Raw genomic sequence first — 20693 nt, 5'->3', positions numbered from 1 at the left:
CTCCCCAAGTTGCTGCAACGGTCAGTGCTATGCCGATCCGAAACCAGGAACCAGGAACTTCTTCCAGGTCTGCCACACGGGTGCAGAGTCCAAGGCTTTGGGCCGTCATCGACTGCTTTCCCAGGCCACAAGCAGGGAGCTGGATGGAAAGTGGGGCTGCCGGGATTAGAACCAGTGCCCAAGTGGGATCCCAGAGCGTTCAAGGCGAGGACTTTAGCTGCTACGCCACTGTGCAGGGCCCCTAGTTTTTGTTTTTTTTTTTTTTGACCTACTATTTTACATTAGTGTTGGACATAGTCTGGCTAGGAACTCATGACTACTAATTATTTACTGTCCTTCAAGTACCTTTCATTTCAGCTTCTTACCACTAGTAATATTTTGGGAGCCTTGACGTAACATTTTATTAGAATCAAGGCTGTTCACTGTGAATTTGAGACAAGCATTTTCGAGACTGGAGGGAGAAAGCTGCTGGTGCAGGTCTCTGATCATGTCACCTTCTGTGTGCTTGAAAGTCCCTTCCCACCCTGGGAAGTATAGAGGCCCCTGCTGCCCTGGTTCCTTTAGTGAGTGGGACCTCAGCTTCTACCGTCTTCTTCCATTTTCCGCCTTTTCCAAGTGCAACTTGTACAAGCTGCATGGTTCCGGGAGGATACACAGAATCTTGATTGATATTTGGAGTTCTGGCCTCTGGGTCTCAACTGTTGGCTCGTCCATTTTCCTTGAATTCTTCTACCTAAGTTTCTTCTACATGGTATCTCCTGATCTGGAAACTTGTTAGAACTATTCAGCCTATTTTTTCATTCTCTCTGAATATTAATAAGCATCATTAGTTTGTTCAAAATTTTAAGAACTGACTGGGACACACACACAAAAAAAGTTCAGGTTGAAGCAAGCACTAATTCATTGTGCTTTCTGTGAATGGAGTCCTGGGCACATGGGACTACAGTCAACTCACTACAGGAAAATAGCCACAGGCCACTGAATCTCAGTATTCATTACAGCGAAATCTTGTTGTTATCAAATTATCATCCACTGCTATCAACATTCTTTTTAAGACTAAAAAAAGTATCACATTTCATGATCTTTCTGGACATAGATTCTTGTTATTTAAAATTGAACTTTTGTGGTCAGTGGTCAGTTTCTGCCTCACAATGAAGCAGTATCTGACTTATTTCATTCTGATTTTTACCAAAATCTGTTAACTCTGGCTCCTCAATGTGCTGCGTATAAAACTATTACCTTCTTCCTAATTACTGCCTCCTAATTGCAGGTAATTTTCATCTTTCAGATTACTAGGACAGCTTTTAATTGGTCTTGCTATCTCTAATTTTTTGTCTCCAGACCTGAAATAACTTTCCGAAAATGCAAACTGATCATTTTATTGCCCTGCTTAAATTCTTCAATAATTCACTCTAGGAGAAACTCCAGGCTCTTTAACCCTGGAGTCTTCAAAGGTATTTCATAATTTGCCTCATCTTTGTGCCTCCATTTCTCTTCACATTTTATACTTCAACCATGTAACTCAATTCTTTGTGCTGCTTCATTCATCTTTACTTCCAAACTTTAAAAAAATTTTTAATTTCTATTGGAAAGTCACATTTACAGAGAGGAGGAGAGACAGAGAAAGATCTTCTGCACTGGTTCACTCCCCAAGTAGCCACATTGGCCAGAGCTGAGTTGATCTGAAACCAGGAATCAGGAGCTTCTATCAGGTCTCTCATGTGGGTGCAGGGTCCAAGGCTGGGGCTGTCACAACTGCCTTGCTAGTCCACAATCAGGGAGCTGGATGGGAAGCTGGTGGCCGAGACATGAGCTGGTTGGTGCTCATATGAGATCCCAGTGCATGCAAGGCAAGGCCTTTAGCCAATAGGCTACTGCGTCAGGTCCTGCTTCCAAACTTCTGTGTTGGATATGGTTTTATATTTGAGTTTTCCTTCCTTTGTTTTTCTTTCATTCATCCATCTATTCATTCATTCATTCAGATTTATTGTATTTTATTTGAAAGAGTTATGTAGACAGACAGATGGATCTTCCATCTGCTGGTTTACTCCTGAAATGGCTGCAGTGCTGGGGCTGGGCCTGTCTGAAGCCAGGAGTCAGGAGCATCTCCAGGGTCTCCTACATGGATTTGAGTCATCTCCTCTCTTTTCCAAGGCCATTAGTAGGAAGATGCCATGCACATCTGGAACTAGGCCAGGCCAAATCCAGGATTCAGGAATCTGTCTGGGGCTCCACGTGTGTAGAGCCCTCCGGCTATCACTCGCTGCCTCACAGGTATACCAGCAGCAATATGGATCAGAAATATGTATTGTTATAGTAACTTAGAACTTCATTTTCAAAATTGCTAAATTATTAGACCATAAGCTCTGTGAAGGAAGTTAACCTCCTGCCTTGCCGGTGTACAGTGAAGGACTTCGTGGGAATTTATGTTTCACATCAGTTGGGAATGAATGTAAAGACCAAATTGTAAATTCTTTCCAGTCAGGAAATTATCTTTTTCAAATGTTCAACATATACATATTTAACTGTTTTAATGGACTTTATAAGACGTGTAAAAGAATTTCTCAAATTGAATACATCAAATATTTAAACATAATTTAAAAGGTATTTTTAAAGCAGTGTACCTTAAGTTTTTGAAATTAATGTTATATTTTTTATCTGTTTTAGGTGAAATGAATCAGAAATATAAAGAACTTAAAAAAAGAGAGGAAAATATGGACAGTAAGTGGTAATCTAATAGATTTTAAAATATAATATTCTCAAATTAATGTTTACTTTATTCCAAATCAAAATTTAATTTTGGGGAGATAAAATGGCCAGTGAGTACAGAATAGTAGACATTCAAAGTATTCTTGCCTTGAAGAATAACTAAATGTCAGACATAATGTGAAAATAGAGGATTCCAAAAAGGGGTGTGTGTGTGTGTGTGTGTGTGTGTATGAGTATTGAAGATAGATTCTAAAACTAGTGCATACGTTCATTGTTTGCCTAGAGACTTTTGACAGTATGTTTGAGTGTTGAATGTTCCCTTTTATGTATTTCACTGTGTTCCTCCTTTTTATATATTTTGGTTTTTGTAGTTCTCATAGTATTTATTTCTGTCAGCTCTACTCATTACTTGATTCTGTCACCAACTAACTTCAGTAACCTTCTGTTGTAGTTTTCAATTACTTAAAAATTAATGTACTTCTTTAAGAAGTGAAGAGGTGGTGAGAGAGAGAGAGAGCAAGAGTCTTGCATCCTCCTGTTCACCTCTAAGTGCTTGCTGGCCCAACCTCTGAAATGTATTTTTGGCTCCTGGCTTCTGAACTTGGGCCTGAGCCACTTGGGGAGTGGCCATTCTCCACTGCTTTCCCAGGCCGTAAGCAGGGAGCTAGATGGGAAGTGGAGCAGCCAGGACACGAACTGGCAACCATATGGGATACTAGCACCACAGAGTGGGGCATTAACCTGCTGAGCCACAGCACCAGCTTCCTGATCTCCATTTTTATTATGTTTCTTTTGAGTCTATCTGTATATCTGAGTTGTTTACTCATACTAAGTTATACTGGTCTTTAAAAGTTTAAAAATATGTAGTCTTATTAAAATTTTCAATTGACAGATTTTATTGAGAATTTTGAGGAAATTAAGAATCAAGAAGTGGAACGGAAGGCCCAGATAGAAGCCAGCATTGTTGCGCTTTTAGAGCACTGTAGCCGAGTAAGTACTGTGCACTTGTCTTGGTGTCCTGGTTACTTTCACTGTGATTCCCTCTCCAAATGCAACTCAGCAAGTGGAGTGTCTCAGTATTATGGCTTCTCAATTGCTTAATTAAATTCTCTTGCTCACCAGTATCTTCTTTAAAATACTCATTTAATTTCTATGGAAAATGTTTTCTTGGTTTTTTAAGACTATAACAGCTCACGTCTGTCATGGCAAGGCTGGATCAAAGATTAGGAACCTAAACTAAGCCTGGCCTCCCTTGCCAGTGTTAGGACCTGCGTGCTTGAACCCTCTGTTGCTTTCCAGGGCTTACACGAACAGGAAGCTGCGTCAGGAGTGTAGCTGGGAGTGGAATCCAGGCTCCCTGATGCGGAATGTGGCATTCTAAGCAGCCCCTCAGCCCTCTACACCTCAGTTCCCATTGCTAAAAAAAAAGAAAAAAATCGTACCCCTAAGCGTCTTTAGCAGTGTTTCTCAAATGTTTTTTCGGAGAGTTAAAGCTGTGGAATGTTTCTATTTTTGTTTTTCTGAAACTACAGAATATAAACCGTATGAAGCAGATATCCTCGATCACTAATCAGGAGCTGAAGATGATGCAGGACGACCTCAATTTTAAATCTACTGAAATGCAGAAATCACAGAGCACAGCCAGAAATTTAACTTCAGGTGGGAAAACACTGGATTTTGACTTTTTATTTTCTGTACCAAATTGAAGCTTTTAGAAATGTCATTTTATTCTCTTTGATTTTTTTTTTAAAGATTTTATTATTATTATTGAAAAGCCGGATATACAGAGAGGAGGAGAGACAGAGAGGAAGATCTTCCATCCGATGTTTCACTCCCCAAGTGAGCCGCAACGGGCCGGTACGCGCCAATCCGATGCCGGGACCAGGAACCTCTTCCAGGTCACCCACACAGGTGCAGGGTCCCAAAGCTTTGGGCCGTCCTCTCCTGCTTTCCCAGGCCACAAGCAGGGAGCTGGATGGGAAGTGGAGCTGCCAGGATTAGAACCGGCGCCCATATGGGATCCCGGGGCGTTCAAGGCGAGGACTTTAGCTGCTAGGCCATGCCGCCGGGCCCTTGATTTTTTTTTGAAAGCTTCATTGACTAGGGATGTGGTTTGTAGTTACTTGTATTGTCACTATTTGTAGTGTCAGAATTTTGTGACCTTTCTCATCAGCTTAGGATTATATTGGTACATTCTCATTTATTTAATATTTATTTATTTAATATAGACTTACAGTGATCACTTGAAGCTACTGACTTTCTTATGGTGTAAAAGCTATACACATCCAATAGGAGCTATGCTCCTGGGCTGGTGCTGTGTGCACAGTACCCTCGTGATAGTGAGCAGCAGCAGTGAGCTGCATCTCCTAATCAGTTGTGCCGTCTGGAGGGCAAAGATACCTGTGCCCTGTGTTGCTGAGCTTTGCTCTCCAATAGGTTAGGTGTACTGTGAATTTTTGACTTGCCTTGTTTTCAGCATACTGTGGCTTTATCAGGATGTAACCCTATTGTAAGTCAAGGAACACCTACACTTACTCCTTTTTCTTCAGTGGTTGGACACCTCATTTCCATTTCTTACCTGTTATGAATTATGCTGCAATAAAAACAGGAGTACTGGTGTTTTCTGACACTCTGATTTCATTTGCTTTGATGAGATTGATGAATGGTGTGGTAGTTTTATTTTTAAGTTTTTTTGAGGACCTCCGTAGTATTTCCCACCATGACTTTATTAGTTTACGTTCTTACCAACAGTAGGAAAAAGTTCTCTATTCTCAACATGTTTACCAACCCTTGATTTTTTTTCTTTTTGGTAACAGCCAAACTGGAGTGGAGTGATATCATTGACGTGTCAGTTTGCATTTCTTTGATGATTAGTGATGTTGAGCATGTTTCACGTACCTGATGGCCATTTGTGTGTCTTCATTTAAGAAATGTCTGTTCACGTTTAATGCCCAGTTTTAAATTAGAGTGGTTGTTTTCTGCTGTTGAGTTGTTTGAATTCCTTATATAATCTGGATATTAGTAACTGGTTACATTTATAGTTTGCTTAAAATTTCCTCCACTCTCTTCAGTTTATCTGCTTGTCTATTTGTATTGATTCGTTTGCTGTGACGAAAGCTCTTTAGTTTGATGAAATTGCATTAGTCTGTTTTTGTCTTTGTTTCCTGTCTGGTCCAAAAAATGTTTGCTCATTCTAGTCTCCTGTAATGTTTCATTTATTCTTTTTTCCAGGAATTTTAGAGATTTAGATCTTACATTTAGGTTTTTATTCAGTTTTGAGGCATGTCTCATTGGTTTTGATATGTTGTGTACCTGCTTTTATGAAGAAATTTTTAAAATTTCTTTCTTTTTTTTTTAAAAGATTTATTTATTTTTATTGGAAAGGCAGATATACAGAGGAGGAGAGACAGAGAGGAGGATCTTCCATCCAATGATTTACTCCCCAAGTGATTGCAACGGCTGGAGCTGAGCCAATCCGAAGCCAGGAGCCAGGAGCCAGGAGTTCTTCCAGGTCTTCCACGCTGGTGCAGGGTCCCAAGGCTTTGGACAATCCTTGACTGCTTTCCCAGGCCACAAGCAAGTGGTGGAAAGAGAAGTGGAGCAGTCAGGATCCGAATCAGTGCCCATATGGAATCCTGGTGCACGCAAGGCAGTGACTTTAGTCACTAGATGCTGGGCCCAGTACCTAGATGTTCTTCACCCTACCACCAGGAAGTAATTTCGCCTTACTTTTGCTTGTATAAGCCTTTTTTTCTATAAAAACAAAATAATTTTATGTTTTAATAGTCTACCAAAAAATGCTTTCTTTTGTACTGTAGATCATATCTAAGGTCAATATTAGCCCCAATTTTTTCCCTCTTAAAATGTTTGTGCAACAGCTACCTAGAAACATACATTTTTTTTTTTTTAATTTTTATTACAAAGTCAGATATATTGAGAGGAGGAGAGATAGAGAGGAAGTGGAGCCGCCGGGATTAGAACCAGGGGCCATATGGGATCAAGGCGGGGACCTTAGCCACTAGGCCACGCCGCCAAGCCCGAAACATACATTTCTAAAAAAGTGAATAGCAATGCCAAAAAACAAGTTCAATAATCAGAACTTTTTACATCTTCCATACTTCTATACTGTGTGTTTTACATTTCTTTTTGAAAAGTAGTCATTATGTTTTCTTTTCTACAGACAATGAAAGTTGAGAGTCAAGAATTGGCCTCAGTGGAGATTAAAATCCAGCTTATTACTATGTAAAATATTTTGAGGCAGATTTGCTTGTTTTAGGGATTGAATTCTGCGATCGGTAAAACTAATTTCACTTACTAAGGTGTTTTTGTGTTATTAGCACAATACTAGCATGTCATTTATACTGACATATAAATTACTCTTCCTTTCTTTCCCTAATACCATCCTCAGTTCATGAAATTTCCTGTGTCTAGAAATCATTGCAGGGGGTTGATACATTTTTATTTACCTCTCAGAGATGATGGGCTAGATATCCCCGTCTGTGAATTGTCTCCCTGCTGCCCTTGAGGCTGCAACCGGGACTCAGTTGATTGTCTTAGGTGCTCCATAATTTTAATGGGGCGATATCATCCCCAAGAGGGCAAAGTTACTTCCTGTAAGGGAAAGGGTGAAGAAAATCTAGATATTGTAATTATTTTTTTTAAAAGATGTATTTATTTATTTGAAAGGCAGAGTTATATAAGGCGAGGGTGAAGGAGGAGCAGGGAGGAGAGAGAGAGATCTTTGATTTGCTGATTCACTCTCCAAATGGCTGCAAATGCCAGAGCTTGGCTGGTCTGAAGCCAGGAGCCAGGAGCCAGGAGCTTCTTTTGGGTCTCCCAAATGGATGCCAGGTCCCAAGCAGTTGGACCATCCTTTGCTGCTTCCCTAGGCACATTAACAGGGAGCTGGATAGGAATTGTAGGAGCCTGGATTTGAACTGGTACTGTATAGAACAGCAGACCTGCAGGTGGAGGATTTACATGCTGTGTCACTATACCAACCCCATTATATTTATTTGTTTATTGTAACTTAGAATTACAGAAACACACACACACACACACACATCTTCTGTCTACTGGTTCACTCACCAACTGGCTGTAATGGGCAAGTTTGGACCAGGCACAAACTAGAAACTTCGTTTGGATCCCCCATATGGGTGGCATGGTCTTAGTTGGACTGCCTTGTGCTGCCTTTCACTGACAGGGACCTTAATTGAAAGTGGGGGGCCAGGATGTAAACTGGCTCCCATAAGGGATGCCTGTGTCATAGGAGGCAGCTTTACTGAGTCACCACACTGGCCCTGATGCCAAAGGGTCACTGGTCATAAGCAAATGCACAGTGTGCCTATGATATAAAAATCTCAGAGGAATTGGGTTATTGGGGGGGTGGTGGGAGAATAGCCACAAGTCTCCTTAGGGGATCAAGAATGGGAAAAAGATAGAGGAACACAGTACTTGTGTTGGTCAAGAGCAAGGAGTCTGTCAGCAGTAGTTTTTATTTGTATTTTTATTTTATTTTTTTTTAAAGATTTATTTATTTTTATTACAAAGTCAGATCTACAGAGAGGAGGAGAGACAGAGAGGAAGATCTTCCATCTGATGTTTCACTCCCCAAGTGAGCCGCAAAGGCCGGTGCTGTGCCGATCCGAAGCCGGGAACCAGGAACCTCTTCTGGGTCTCCTACGCGGGTGCAGGGTCCCAAAGCTTTGGGCCGTCCTCGACTCTTTCCCAGGCCACAAGCAGGGAGCTGGATGGGAAGTGGAGCTGCCGGGATTAGAACCAGCGCCCATATGGGATCCCGGGGCGTTCAAGGCGAGGACTTTATCCTCTAGGCCATGCCGCCGGGCCCTATTTGTATTTTTAGAAAGGAAACTTCAGAGAGTAAACAAAAGTGCTGAGGGCAACATATTTCAGAAGCATTTCCCCAGGTCAGTGCGATTCTTTCTGAGGTTCTGCTACTGTGTACACACTGTTTGGTAAACTTTTCAACTTCACAGCATATCAGAAGGAACTAGACTGCATCCTCTTCCTGTCTCTTCCCCTGGAGAAGCTGTTAGCTCTTCATGGGGACCTGTTGTGAAAAGAAAATAAACTTTGCACTATGCCACCCGACATCTTCCCCTTTTTCTCTAGAAAAATCAGTTTGCATAATTCTTAAATATATTTATATAATATATATTCAAATTAAACTTGGCAGCTAGATTTATTTAACTGTTTACCCTAAACAGTCAAAGTATTTACTAGCATGTTTTCGATTTAAAGTATTAAAATACCATAAATGTTGGTGACTTATTCAAAACCTTGCTTGCAATTTTCTAATCCTAATAGAAATGCAAATCCAATAAAACAATACTCATTGTAACATGTAAGTCCTTTATATATTTGTGTGTATGTGTATATACATTTATATTTTTATGTCAGTTTGGCTGATATGAATATTTTGTTAAATTTTAGAACTCCAAAAGAGATAAAGAAAACATTCAGGGAAAACTGGTTTAATTATGGCAGCTGTAAAAAGTTCAATTGGGCAACAACTTCTAGTCTTAAAATGATAAATTTTGAAGCTTTAAAAAAATCTTATTCGGGCCCGGTGGCGTGGCCTAGCAGCTAAAGTCCTCGCCTTGAACACACTAGGATCCCATATGGGCGCTGGTTCTAATCCCGGCAGCTCCACATTCCATCCAGCTCCCTGCTTGTGGCCTGGGAAAGCAGTTGAGGATGGCCCAATGCATTGGGACCCTGCACCCACGTGGGAGACCTGGAGGAGGTTCCAGGTTCCCGGACTTCGGGTCAGCACAGCACCAGCCGTTGTGCTCATTTGGGGAGTGAATCATCGGACGGAAGTTCTTCCTCTCTGTCTCTGCTCCTCTATGTATATCTGACTTTGTAATAAAAAATAACAATAAAAAAATCTTATTCACCTGTATTTAGCTAGTTAGTATTAATATTATATCACCTTTGGATCTGGTGCCATGATGTAGCACATTAATCCTTTGCTTGCATTGCTGGTGTCCTGCTTGGTTGCCAGTTCAAGTCCCGGATGCTCCACTTCTGTTCCATCTCCTCGCTAATGACCTGGAAAGCAGTGGAAGATGGCCCAAGTATTTGGACCCCTGTACCCATGTGGGAGACCCGGAGAAAATTCTAGGTTCCTGGTTTCAGACTGGCCAAGCTCCGGCCAGTGTGGCTATTTGTGAAGTAAATCAGCAGATGTAAGTTTTCTCTCTCTTTCTCTCTCTCTCGCTCTGTGTGTGTGTAACTTCGCCTTTTAAATAAAAGCAAAAAAAAAAAAAAAAATACTTGGGGCCAGGCACAGTAGAGTAATGGTTAAGGTCCTTGCCTTGAACGCACCAGGATCCCATATGGGTGCTGGTTCTAATCCCCGCAGCTCTGCTTCCCACCCAGCTTCCTGCCTGTGGTCTGGGAAAGCAGGACGGCCCAGAGCATTGGGACCCTGCACCTGCATGGTAGACCCGGAAAGAAGTTCCTGGCTCCTGGCTTTGGATCGGCACAGCACCAGCCATTACGGTCACTTGGGGAGTGAATCATCGAACGGAAGATCTTCCTCTCTGTCTCTCCTCCTCTCGGTACATCTGCATTTCCAACAAAAATAAATAAATCTTAATAAAAAAATAACTTGATCTACTGAAATCTTGTTACCTGCTCAAAGGTAACATACTTTCTTACCTCTTTGTAAATACTGATTATTGAGCACTTTGTCCTTCTTTGTATAGTTGAATTGTAGTCATCAAGGCCCTGTGGAGAGGCCTGTCCTAGGAGCTCCTTGAGTCTTGGCACTGTGCTTTTCATGGTGACCAAGTTTGATATTTCTTTCTTTTTTTTTTTAATTTTTATCGGAAAGGAAAATTTTTTTCATGTTTGTCATATCTGATCTTTTTTTTTTCTGTTTATTTTTTAATTAATTAATTTTTTTATCTTTTGACAATCTTTACGTAGTTAATTAGGATAAAAAGGTTCAAGGGCTATAGGAAAGTGGGTAAGACTGTTATTCCCATATTGTTTCCTTCCTGTTTAAAGGGGGATATTAAAGGAGAAGGTCCACCCAATTTCCCACCCTCCCCAAATCCCGGATGTAGGGCATGCTCCTAGGTTCCTGCTCAAGTGGTCTTGATAGTTCAACATGGTGACCAAGTTTACTGTAAATGCTTATTTAATTGCTTGGTTCTATGTCTAGAATACAGCTCCTAGAGTGAAAGCAATGTCTGTTGATTTCTATTACCTCCTTAGAATCCAGCTTAAATTTTTAAATGAAAGATGAGACACACATATAGTCAGTCTTCATTGTTCATGAATTTGAGAATTTGTGTGCTTACTAAAATAAAATTGTAACCCCCAAATAATACTTGGTTTACTTTCAGAGTAGTGAAAAAAATTGAATGGCCTGACATATGTGTTCCCAACAGAAATTTTAAAAGAGGAATATTTTGCCTTCTTCTCTTGTTGTACAATAAATAAGTTTCCCCTTTGTGTTTTATTTAATACTATGTATTTCACATTTTTGTGTTTTCTTTTGGTAATCATGCTATTTAAAATGGTTCCCAAGCAAAGTACTGATGTACTATATAAAGTTTCCAAGCACAAAAACACTGTGATGTGAACTCTGGGCAAAGTGTGTATTGGTTAAGTTTCAGTCAGACATAAGCTATAGTAGATATAGTCCGTGAGTTCAGTGTGAATAATCAGCAATGTATGCTATGTGAAATGTTTTGGAACAGAAACATACATAAAACAAAAGTATATATTGGCCATTTGACAAAAAAATTGTGGCCAGAGGCTCACAGGAACCTTGCCTTGCAGTTAACCTGAGGGTCAGTAGTTTGGTGTTTGATAATTCATTTACACTGAATTCATACTTGCATAATGTAACTACTGCACATTGCAGAATAGGCTGTACATAAAATGAAACTGTACTCAAATATATTAAAAAACATGTTTAACAACCAAAATGCCCATCAACAGAGGATTGGATAAGAAAGCAATGGTTCATCTACTCCATGGAATACTACTCAGCTATTAAAAAAAACAAAATGCAGTTCTTTGTGGCCAAATGGGCCAAACTGGAAACCATAATGCTAAGGGAAATGAGCCAATCCCAAAAGGTTAAATACCACATGTTTGCCTTAATTTAAGATGATATGATGTTATGTATAACATGTTATGTTTTGAATGTTATATGTTGTGTATAAACTAAAATTGAAGTATAGGTGATGTGGTCACAGAAGGTGGCTGGGAACCCGCATTTACTTTTAACATATTGGTTACTCATTACTATGTCAATTAATTCCATAATGATGTAAATTTTTGCTGATGGTATGTTGGAGCTTTCAATTGACTGGGATGATACTCTGCTGGCTCTGTCATCAGACCAGAGAGGGTATACCTAAGAAGCCGTTGAACTTGACGGGACAATAAGATGCTGGACTCTATGTTTGGTATACGCTTGCAATGGGGAAATCTCAACTGAACTTGAGCTGTTGTTATGCAACAAGGTGGAGGAATCCACCATGGTGGGAGGGTTTGGGGAGGGGTGGGGAGAACCCAAGTATCTATGTAACTGTGTCACATAATACAATGTAATTACTGAAGTTAAATAATAAATAATTAAAAAAAAAAAAAGAAAAAAAAAAAAGAAAAGGATTCTAAAATCCAAAAAAAAAAAAAAAAAAAAACGCTTTCTGAATAATACATGCTACTTTTATAATTAGGATTTTAATTAAATGACTTTTAAAATATTATTATAAAAAAAAAAAAACAAAAAACATGTTTAAGTTGCCCTTTTTCCCTACAGAGTTATGTATATGTCATGACATTATTGCAAAGTCTTTATCTCATAACATAAGTTCTAAGGTAGGGAAAAGCTTGCAATTTGTTTTTATATGTTTTGTATGAGCATTAAAGAAATATGATAATATACACTAGGCTAAATAACTTATCAAGAGAAAGAAATTTTTTTTCAATTTGTTTTTACGTTACTTCACTATTTTCTGTAAACATGTCCTTCCCATGATTTTCAGATTGATGTATTACATTTTCTTACATGAAAGGAATAAACTTTTGAGTAATTATGACCTTAAATTGCTGTGTTTCAGACAGTCAACGTTTACAGTTGGATCTACAGAAAATGGAACTTCTGGAAAGTAAGATGACTGAAGAACAATATTCTCTCAAAAACAAAATTAAGCAAATGACAACTGATCTGGAGACATACAGTGATTTGCCAGCTTTAAAATCATCAGGTGAAGAAAAGAAAAAGGTAAATGCTAACAATTATAAGATTAAAATTTATAAAATTACAATTATGAATTTTTTTTGATCAAATTATATAAGGGCACTTCAAAAAGTTCGTGGAGAATGGAATTAAAAAGTAAGTTTTTTGCAAAACGTTTTTTAAATCCATGCATACCTTCTTGCTGATATACATTTTTCATTAACTATTTGATGATCCCTCATGTATGGGTTTCAAAATTTGTAACAAAATAAACTTTTTAAAATTATATTTTTCTACAAACTTTTTGAAGTATCATCATACATTATTTATTTTTAGTTGATTATTTTATATATAAGCTGTATTTACATATATCATTGGAATTTGGAATAATGGTCTTAGGAAAAAAATAGAAAAGCAAAGTGCTTGATACAAAGAAATATAGTAGATATGAACTTCAGTAGATACAGATTTGATACAGTACTTCCTGCTTAAAACTTGGCAGCCTGTTTGTTTTTTATAAATACTTTTATATATTATTTGGAAGGCAGGGACACACACAGAGAGAGATCTTTCATTTGTTGTTTCACTGCCCAAATATCCGCAATGGACAGTGGTAGGCCAAGCAGAAGGCATGATTCAGGAACTCCATCAGAGCTGCCATGCCCACTGCCTTCCCATGAGCATTATTAGCAGGGAGCTGGATCTGAAGTACAGCAACTGGCACTCATATGGGATGCTGGTGTCACAGGCAGAGGCTTAACCTTTTGTGCCACAACACCAGCCCCTTGACAGCCTCATCTACTGTCCCTTACATTAATTTAAAATTGGTGGAATAGGTCCTGGCACAATGGCTCAACTGGCTAATCCTCTCCTTGCAAGCGCAGGGATCCCATGTGGGCACCAGCACCAGTTTGCGTTCTAGCTACTCCATTTCCCATTCCTCTAAACTTTGTACATACTTATTATACATACCTGTTTGTGGCATGGGAGAGCAGTGTAGGATGGTCCGAAGCCTTGGGATCCTGCACTTGCATGGGAGAGCTAGAAGAAGCTTCTGGCTCCTGGCTAAAGATCACCTCAGCTTTAGCTAATGTGGCCATTTGGGGAGTGAACCTGTGGATGGAAGATGTTTCTCTCTCTCTCTAATTCTCTATGTGAATCTGCCTTTGCAATAAAAATAAATGAATCCTTAAAAAAGGAAAATAAAATTGCTAGAATAGGAACAGATACAGTGGCATCAGCATAATTAGTATTAATTCAGTTAATATTTATATAACCTAAGTAGTTCAAGGTATAGTTTTACAGATTTTGGAATAATTATAGCCTTAGTAGAATTTTATCAGCATATGGTCATTCAAATTAATAAATCAAATATTTCTGTTGGCTTGCTAGTTATATGATATAGCCTGTTTGTATCTTTCTAGAAATTACATGAAGAAAAAACAGTGTTATCAACCCGCAGAAATACCTTTAAAAAAATAATGGAAAAATTAAACACAGAACATGAGGCACTAAAAACAAAATTGCAAGAAAATGAGACACATGCACAGGTAAAAAATTTTATTTTAATAAGTAGCATTCTTTTATCCTTGTAATCTGTCCAGTTCTCTGAATAATTAATACATTCTTTTACAAATATTTATTTTATTTATTTGAGGAGTTTCAGAGAGATGGGGAGGGCTGGGGAGGGACAGCTCCATCTGCTACCCCCACACTGATATCCCAGTGGCCACAACAGCCGGTGTTGGGCCAGCTCCAAAGCCAGCATGGGCTCCGGCATCCTGGCTCCAGCATGGGTGGGAGCAGCAGAAGAATTTGGCCATTTCCCATTTCTTTCCCTGGCTCACCAGCAGGGAACTGGGTTGGAAGTGAAGCATCCAGGACTCAAACCGGTACAAATTTAACCCGCTATACCACAATGCCAGTCCCAATCCATATTTTTACTCCCCAAAAAATCCTTAAAAAAACTTGCTTTATGTATGTTCCGGATTTTTGGCTTTATACAATCTCTCCTCATGAGTTAACTTCTACCTTCTAAGAACACATATTGAATAGCAGTTCTGTGCTAAGAACTGTCATAGGTTCGCTTCCCAAGTAACCACAATGGCCAGAGCTTCTTCGAGGTCCACCATGCAGGTGCAGGGTCCCAAGCCTTTGGACCATCCTCTACTACTTTCTCAGAATACAAGCAGGGAGCTGGGTGGGAAATGGAGCAAACAGGACAACAAACCGATAACCCTATGGGATGCTGACGCATGCAAGGCGAGGACTTTAACCACTGAGCTATTGCACCCAGCCCATAAGCCACAACTTAAAATCCTCTATATTGTTTGTTGTCTTTTAAAGATTTTTTCTTTTTAATTGAAAAGTTAGATTTACAGAGAGAAGTTGAGATAGAAAAAGATCTCCCATCCACTGGTTCACTCCACAAGTGGCTGCAATGGCCAGAGCTGAGCGATTCTCAAGCCAGGAACCAGGAACTTCCTCCATGTGTCCCATGCAGGTACAGGGTCCTAAGGCTCTTGGCCATCCCTTTACTGCCTTCCCAGGCCACAGGCGGAAGGGAAGTGGAGCAACTGGAACACACACTGGCGCCCATATGGGCTTCTGACACATACAGGGCGAGGACTTTATCCACTAGGCTGCCATGCTGGGCTCTTGTCATTTTTTGGCATAGCAATTTACCGAGTCAAATACTGATCTTGTTTTGTAGATATTTTCTTTAAAAACTGATTTTTAGCATCTATAAATACTTTTACATAACAGATTGCTTAAATAAATTATAAGGCAAAAAATTTCTAAAAATTAGCTTGTTTTCTGTGATGTCCTTTGAGATCTAAATGCAAGTCAGTGATATAAAATATAAAAGAAATGTGACGATCTAACATAGTGTTGCTTTTTTTTCATTATTTGTATATCACTTAAAAGTTCTATTGCATTGTAAGCAAGTTACATCTTTGAAACAAAGATCAAAAGGTCTGACATATGATTTTGCAAAAGGTGATTAGAGATTTACTGCTGAAAATTGCTGACTGCTTCTTTAAAATCAGCTTAACTTCAAAGTCCTATCAGGGCAATACATCTGATTAGTAGTATAGCTCACGGCGCGTTCAGTTCACATAATTAGTTAGTTATGATTCAACCAAATATGAATATTTGTCCCTGGAGGAGAGAGCGGAATGGGTTCTGTATCAAGACTGGACTTATGTCCTGAGAGTCATGTTAACATAGAAAGAAGCATCAGTTCTGCCTCATTCAATGTATTCTTTCAAACTGTTCACTACTCCTTTGGAATGTCCAGGCAGAGCATTGTTTTAGTTTCATTTTTCAGACAGTCCTTTGCTTAGGAAAAACTGTGTGCATCTTAAAAAAGAACGAACGTAACCCAGAGTTACAAGGTTAATTAAATCAGAAAAACAATTTAATTCTATAACAGTAAAATTGTCTTCTGAGGAAGTAACCATCAATATAATATCCACATTAGCTTCCTGTTGATGTAGAAATTATTGTATCAGTGCCAACTTTTTCCCAGCCCTCTTATAATCTTCACACTGCAGCTCTGCTCTTATCACAGCTTGTGGAATTAGACAGGAAATTTAGCCCTGGAAGTAAGGAAGTTTCTCCTATAGAGCTGAACCTTTGACAGCGTTAGAATATATAATACATTTGTGGCACAAGAGTTCCAGATTTCAAGGAGAATTCCCATGATATCCTGTTCTTTTTGAAGTTCTTTAAGGAAACAGAAAAATCATAAATTGTCTTTCAGTTGACATATACCTGTGAAAATAAACATTTTAAGTATCTTCTGATTAAAATAGAAGAAAATTTGTTGTGAAACTTATCATTATACTAAAATATTTACTATTGTTTAGTTTTTCTTTTTTTTTCTGTTTTGTCTACCATGGTTTTATCTCAATGAAATGAAAAGAGCTGATAAGATTTAAAGTTGAGTGGGTCTTTTTGTCTTTACTTATACTCTCAAAAGAGCATATAATTGTTTGAAATGTGGGCACTGGTAACCTTTTTCTTTTGTGTTTTTAGCTTACAAATTTGGAAAGAAAATGGCAGCATCATGAGCAAAATAATTTTGTAATGAAAGAATGTATCCTTTAAAATATTGCAAGTTAATTTGTCTTATATTTTTTATTGTTTGATTTTTAAATTTCTGTAAAAACTCAAATGCTATGAAGTTCGACAAATACTTACCGAATACTTAAAAAGTGTTGAGCCTTTGGATGACAAGTGGAGCATAATTAAGTAAGATTTAGTTTCTGCTCTGCAATAGTCAGGGTATATGTTTACTCCAAAATAGCCAATAGAAAGCAGACTTTGAAAGTTGCCAGTGAAGATTGTACAGTGTTACAATGTGGCATAATGATTCCAGTATTCCGCTTTTAGAGTTGGGGGATCTAAGTTGAAATACACATTTGAAACATTTGGATATCTCTTTTTCTTTCTGTCTGCATGTACCAGCATTCACACACACTCTCAAAGCATGGCAGTTTGGGCCTAGTTAGGAAGTACGCCAATAAGGCTCACTGCTGAGAGATGCTGAAGGCAGAGGCATGGGTTGCTTTTCTGCATTCTTGAAAGACAAGTAGCATTTTCTAAGTTACAGAGGATGTTTCGCCTTTGTTGATATCATTTCATGATAGAAGTAAGATTTTTATTTTTTTTCTTCCTTCAGATTTTCTTTCAGTTAAATAGTTGGCAGCAACATAAACAAACAGCTTATTTGGGGAAATGATATGATATAATGTAATAGTCATGTCAGAATAACCTAGAGGAATCCAAAAGCCTGAAAAAATTAAAAAGAAGCCCAAATTATGAGTCTGTCTAATCGGAACCCACTCAAGACAGAGTATAATTGTGACGGGTTATTTGGTTCCAATGAATTATGAAGAAATGTCCTCTGAATGATTGTTTTGGCCTCAAGCCTCATTTTAGAATTATACTCATGTCCATTTCCAGTTTTTAAAAAGTAACATAAAACTTACTATTGACACTTAAACTATAAAATACTGAGTTGCATTCATCAGATAGAACCTTTAAAATGATAAATCCTAGAATTATAATTTAAGAAATATCTAAGTGTAGTTAATGCATACTTAGTATTTTATATCTGAAATTACTGTTTTTATGAAACCAGTCTTGATCTTATTTCTCACAGTGTCAAAAACCATATATACACAATAACAATATAGAATTATATATAGCATATGTATAACTCTATGTTTAAATATGTATGTGTAGAATGTTTATATGCTTCTACATAGTGTATCTGCCTTTGTTGCCCAGAAAGCCAAGGAATAGCATTTGTGTGTGTGTGTGTGTGTGTGTGTGTGTGTGTGTGTGTGTGTGTGTAACACAGCAGAGGGAGATTGATGAGTTTGCCCTTCACATTCATCCATGTTTCAGCCAGTTCATCTTCCTCTTTCTGTCAGGATGAGACTTCATCTTGCCTTCTCTTTCTGGGTGAGCATAGCAGGCAGGAGCTGGTGAAGACAAGCATGGTAGAGTTGTAACAAACATTCGCTGACTGTTTGCTGTTTCCTTCTTAGTCACATTCAAGGGCATCTCTGCTTGGAGAAATAGATCCTGGTTCAGGGATAGGATAGATGGCCTATTAGGGTGCTGCGGGACTTCATTCAGCCCAGGTCAGCACGTCCCCAGCTTACCTCCACGTAACATGCTGTGGGAACTCCATTCACAGCAGTAGAACAACATAGTTTAAAAGCAGAAGACTCATTTAGGTCCAGTGTTCTAGTGGCTTTTTTTTTTAAGATTAAAAAAAATTATTTGAAAGGTAGATTTTTATAGAGAGAAGTCTTCCATCTCTTGGTTTACTCCTGAAATGGCCTCAGTGGCTGGAGCTGAACCAATCCAAAGCCAGGAATCAGGAGCTTCTTTCAGATCTCCACAAGCATGCAGGGTCCAAAAGACTTGGGGCATCCTCCACTGCTTTCCTAGATGTAAAGCAGTGACTTGGATCAGAAATGGAGCAAGTGAGATGTGAACTGGCATCCACGTGGGATGCTGGCCCTGCAGGTGGAAGATTAGCTTGTTATGTGACCTCGCGGCTCCCCACACTCCAGTTTTGCTCACCATGAACTAGGTGGTTTTAAACCAGGGTAAAGTCTGGAAGCTTGTCCCAAATCCTGTATGGCATACTAAAGAACACTTTTTTTAAGTATAAATTGTTTTAAGATGAGAATTACATTGGGATGTAATAATATTAATATAAAAGAATCTGTACTGCAGGTGAACAGTTATGAAACAAGTTTTGCTTGGCTTTTCAGGCTTTAATTTATGCTTACTTTGTTATTAAAATGTATGTAAAGTATTATAATTGGGATTTTTTGTACTGTCTTGCATTCAGTGAGAAAAATACAGATATTATTTAGTTCCTTTTGATCCACATAAATTAATATTTTTACTGACAATGTTTTCCCTTAACTAATTCAATTAGTCATAGCATCGAAAAGTCAGGAGAGTGATTACCGGCCAATTATGAAAAATGTGACCAAGCAGATTGCAGAGTACAATAAAACCATCGTGGATGCTCTACACAACACCAGCAGAAACTGAGACACCAAGTGGCAATCTGCATGGAAATATCTTCCTGTGTGAAACATTCTACAAACAGACTAAAACAAAATAACTAAAAGAATTGTTACTAAAATTTTTGAGTGGTATATTTATACAGCGTCTTTGAAGAGTGATTAAATAATAAAATAGTTCAATAAATAGATTACATATCAAAGTGTGTAATCTCTTTTTTTAAAAAAAGACATTTGTTGGGCCCTACGCAGTAACCTAGTGGATAAAGTCTTCGCCTTGCACACACCGGGATCCCATGTGGGTGCCATTTCTAATCCCGGTAGCTCCACTTCCCATCCAGCTCCCTGCTTACAGCCTGGGAAAGCAGCCAAGGACAGCCCAAAGCCTTGGGACCTGCACCTGCGTGGGAGACATGGAAGAGGCTCCTGGCTCCTGGCTTCAGATCAGCTCAACTCTGGCTATTGCGGCTACTTGCAGAGTGAACCAGTGGACAGAAGATCTTTCTCTGTCTTTCCTCCTTCTGTATTTGGCTTTCCAATAAAAACACATGTTTAAAAATATATTTGTTTTACGTAAGAAAAATATTACAAAATAAGCAAAGATGAAATTTAAAGACATTGTCAACATGTGTTTAGCTTGTATAATGCATCTATGACAACTGTTTAGATTTTCGTCATGTATCCACACTAGGAAAGTACCAGGGAAGGTGAATCTGGTTTAGCAGTTAAATCAACCTTGCCATTATTTGCTTCTAGAAAAAAATTTAGTAATGAGAGAATTTTAGATTTAGACTTTCTCAAAAAGTACAACTATATGTACTTGGGCACATAAAGCCACAGATAATATGTAATATATAACTATGTATTGGTTATGTCTAACAGATTTGGAATTTGAAACTTTGAATATTTTCATTCTTTAAATATTCCTTCTCATATATATATCAGGAAAAACAGGTGTGAAAGAAATGGCTACCATTATGGTGGCCTATTTTACATTACAGTTAATATTCTTTATTTCTACCCTGTATCTTGCATTTGCTGTCTTACACTATTAAGAGTACCTAAGGGTCCGGATGTGTGGCCTAGCGGCTAGAGCCCTCACCTTGAACTGTATCAGGATCCCATGTGAGTGCCAGTTCTAATCCCGGCAGCTCCACTTCCCATCCAGCTCCCTGCTTGTGGCCTGGGAAAGCAGT

The 20693-nt window shown here is 38.7% G+C and overlaps 1 protein-coding gene across 3 annotated transcripts in view; it reads left to right on the top strand.

Annotated features, from left to right (window-relative positions):
• IFT74 (intraflagellar transport 74) overlaps window positions 1-19587 on the top strand; it is a 76721-nt gene extending 57134 nt beyond the window's left edge. For all 3 annotated transcript variants that reach the window (XM_058672481.1, XM_058672480.1, XM_058672482.1), the window contains 7 exons: window positions 2668-2721; window positions 3602-3699; window positions 4242-4368; window positions 12819-12982; window positions 14362-14487; window positions 16979-17039; window positions 19407-19587. In XM_058672481.1, coding sequence (XP_058528464.1) covers window positions 2668-2721; window positions 3602-3699; window positions 4242-4368; window positions 12819-12982; window positions 14362-14487; window positions 16979-17039; window positions 19407-19525 — 749 coding nt within the window. In that variant the 3' untranslated portion in view covers window positions 19526-19587. The remainder of the gene's footprint in view (window positions 1-2667; window positions 2722-3601; window positions 3700-4241; window positions 4369-12818; window positions 12983-14361; window positions 14488-16978; window positions 17040-19406) is intronic.
• The last annotated feature ends 1106 nt before the right edge of the window (window positions 19588-20693 follow it).

Source organism: Ochotona princeps, chromosome 14 (genome assembly GCF_030435755.1).
Source record: "Ochotona princeps isolate mOchPri1 chromosome 14, mOchPri1.hap1, whole genome shotgun sequence".
In the NCBI taxonomy this organism is placed as follows: domain Eukaryota; kingdom Metazoa; phylum Chordata; class Mammalia; order Lagomorpha; family Ochotonidae; genus Ochotona; species Ochotona princeps.
The sequence above is the reverse complement of the archived record's forward strand: the minus strand, read 5'-3'. Positions and strand labels throughout refer to the sequence as shown.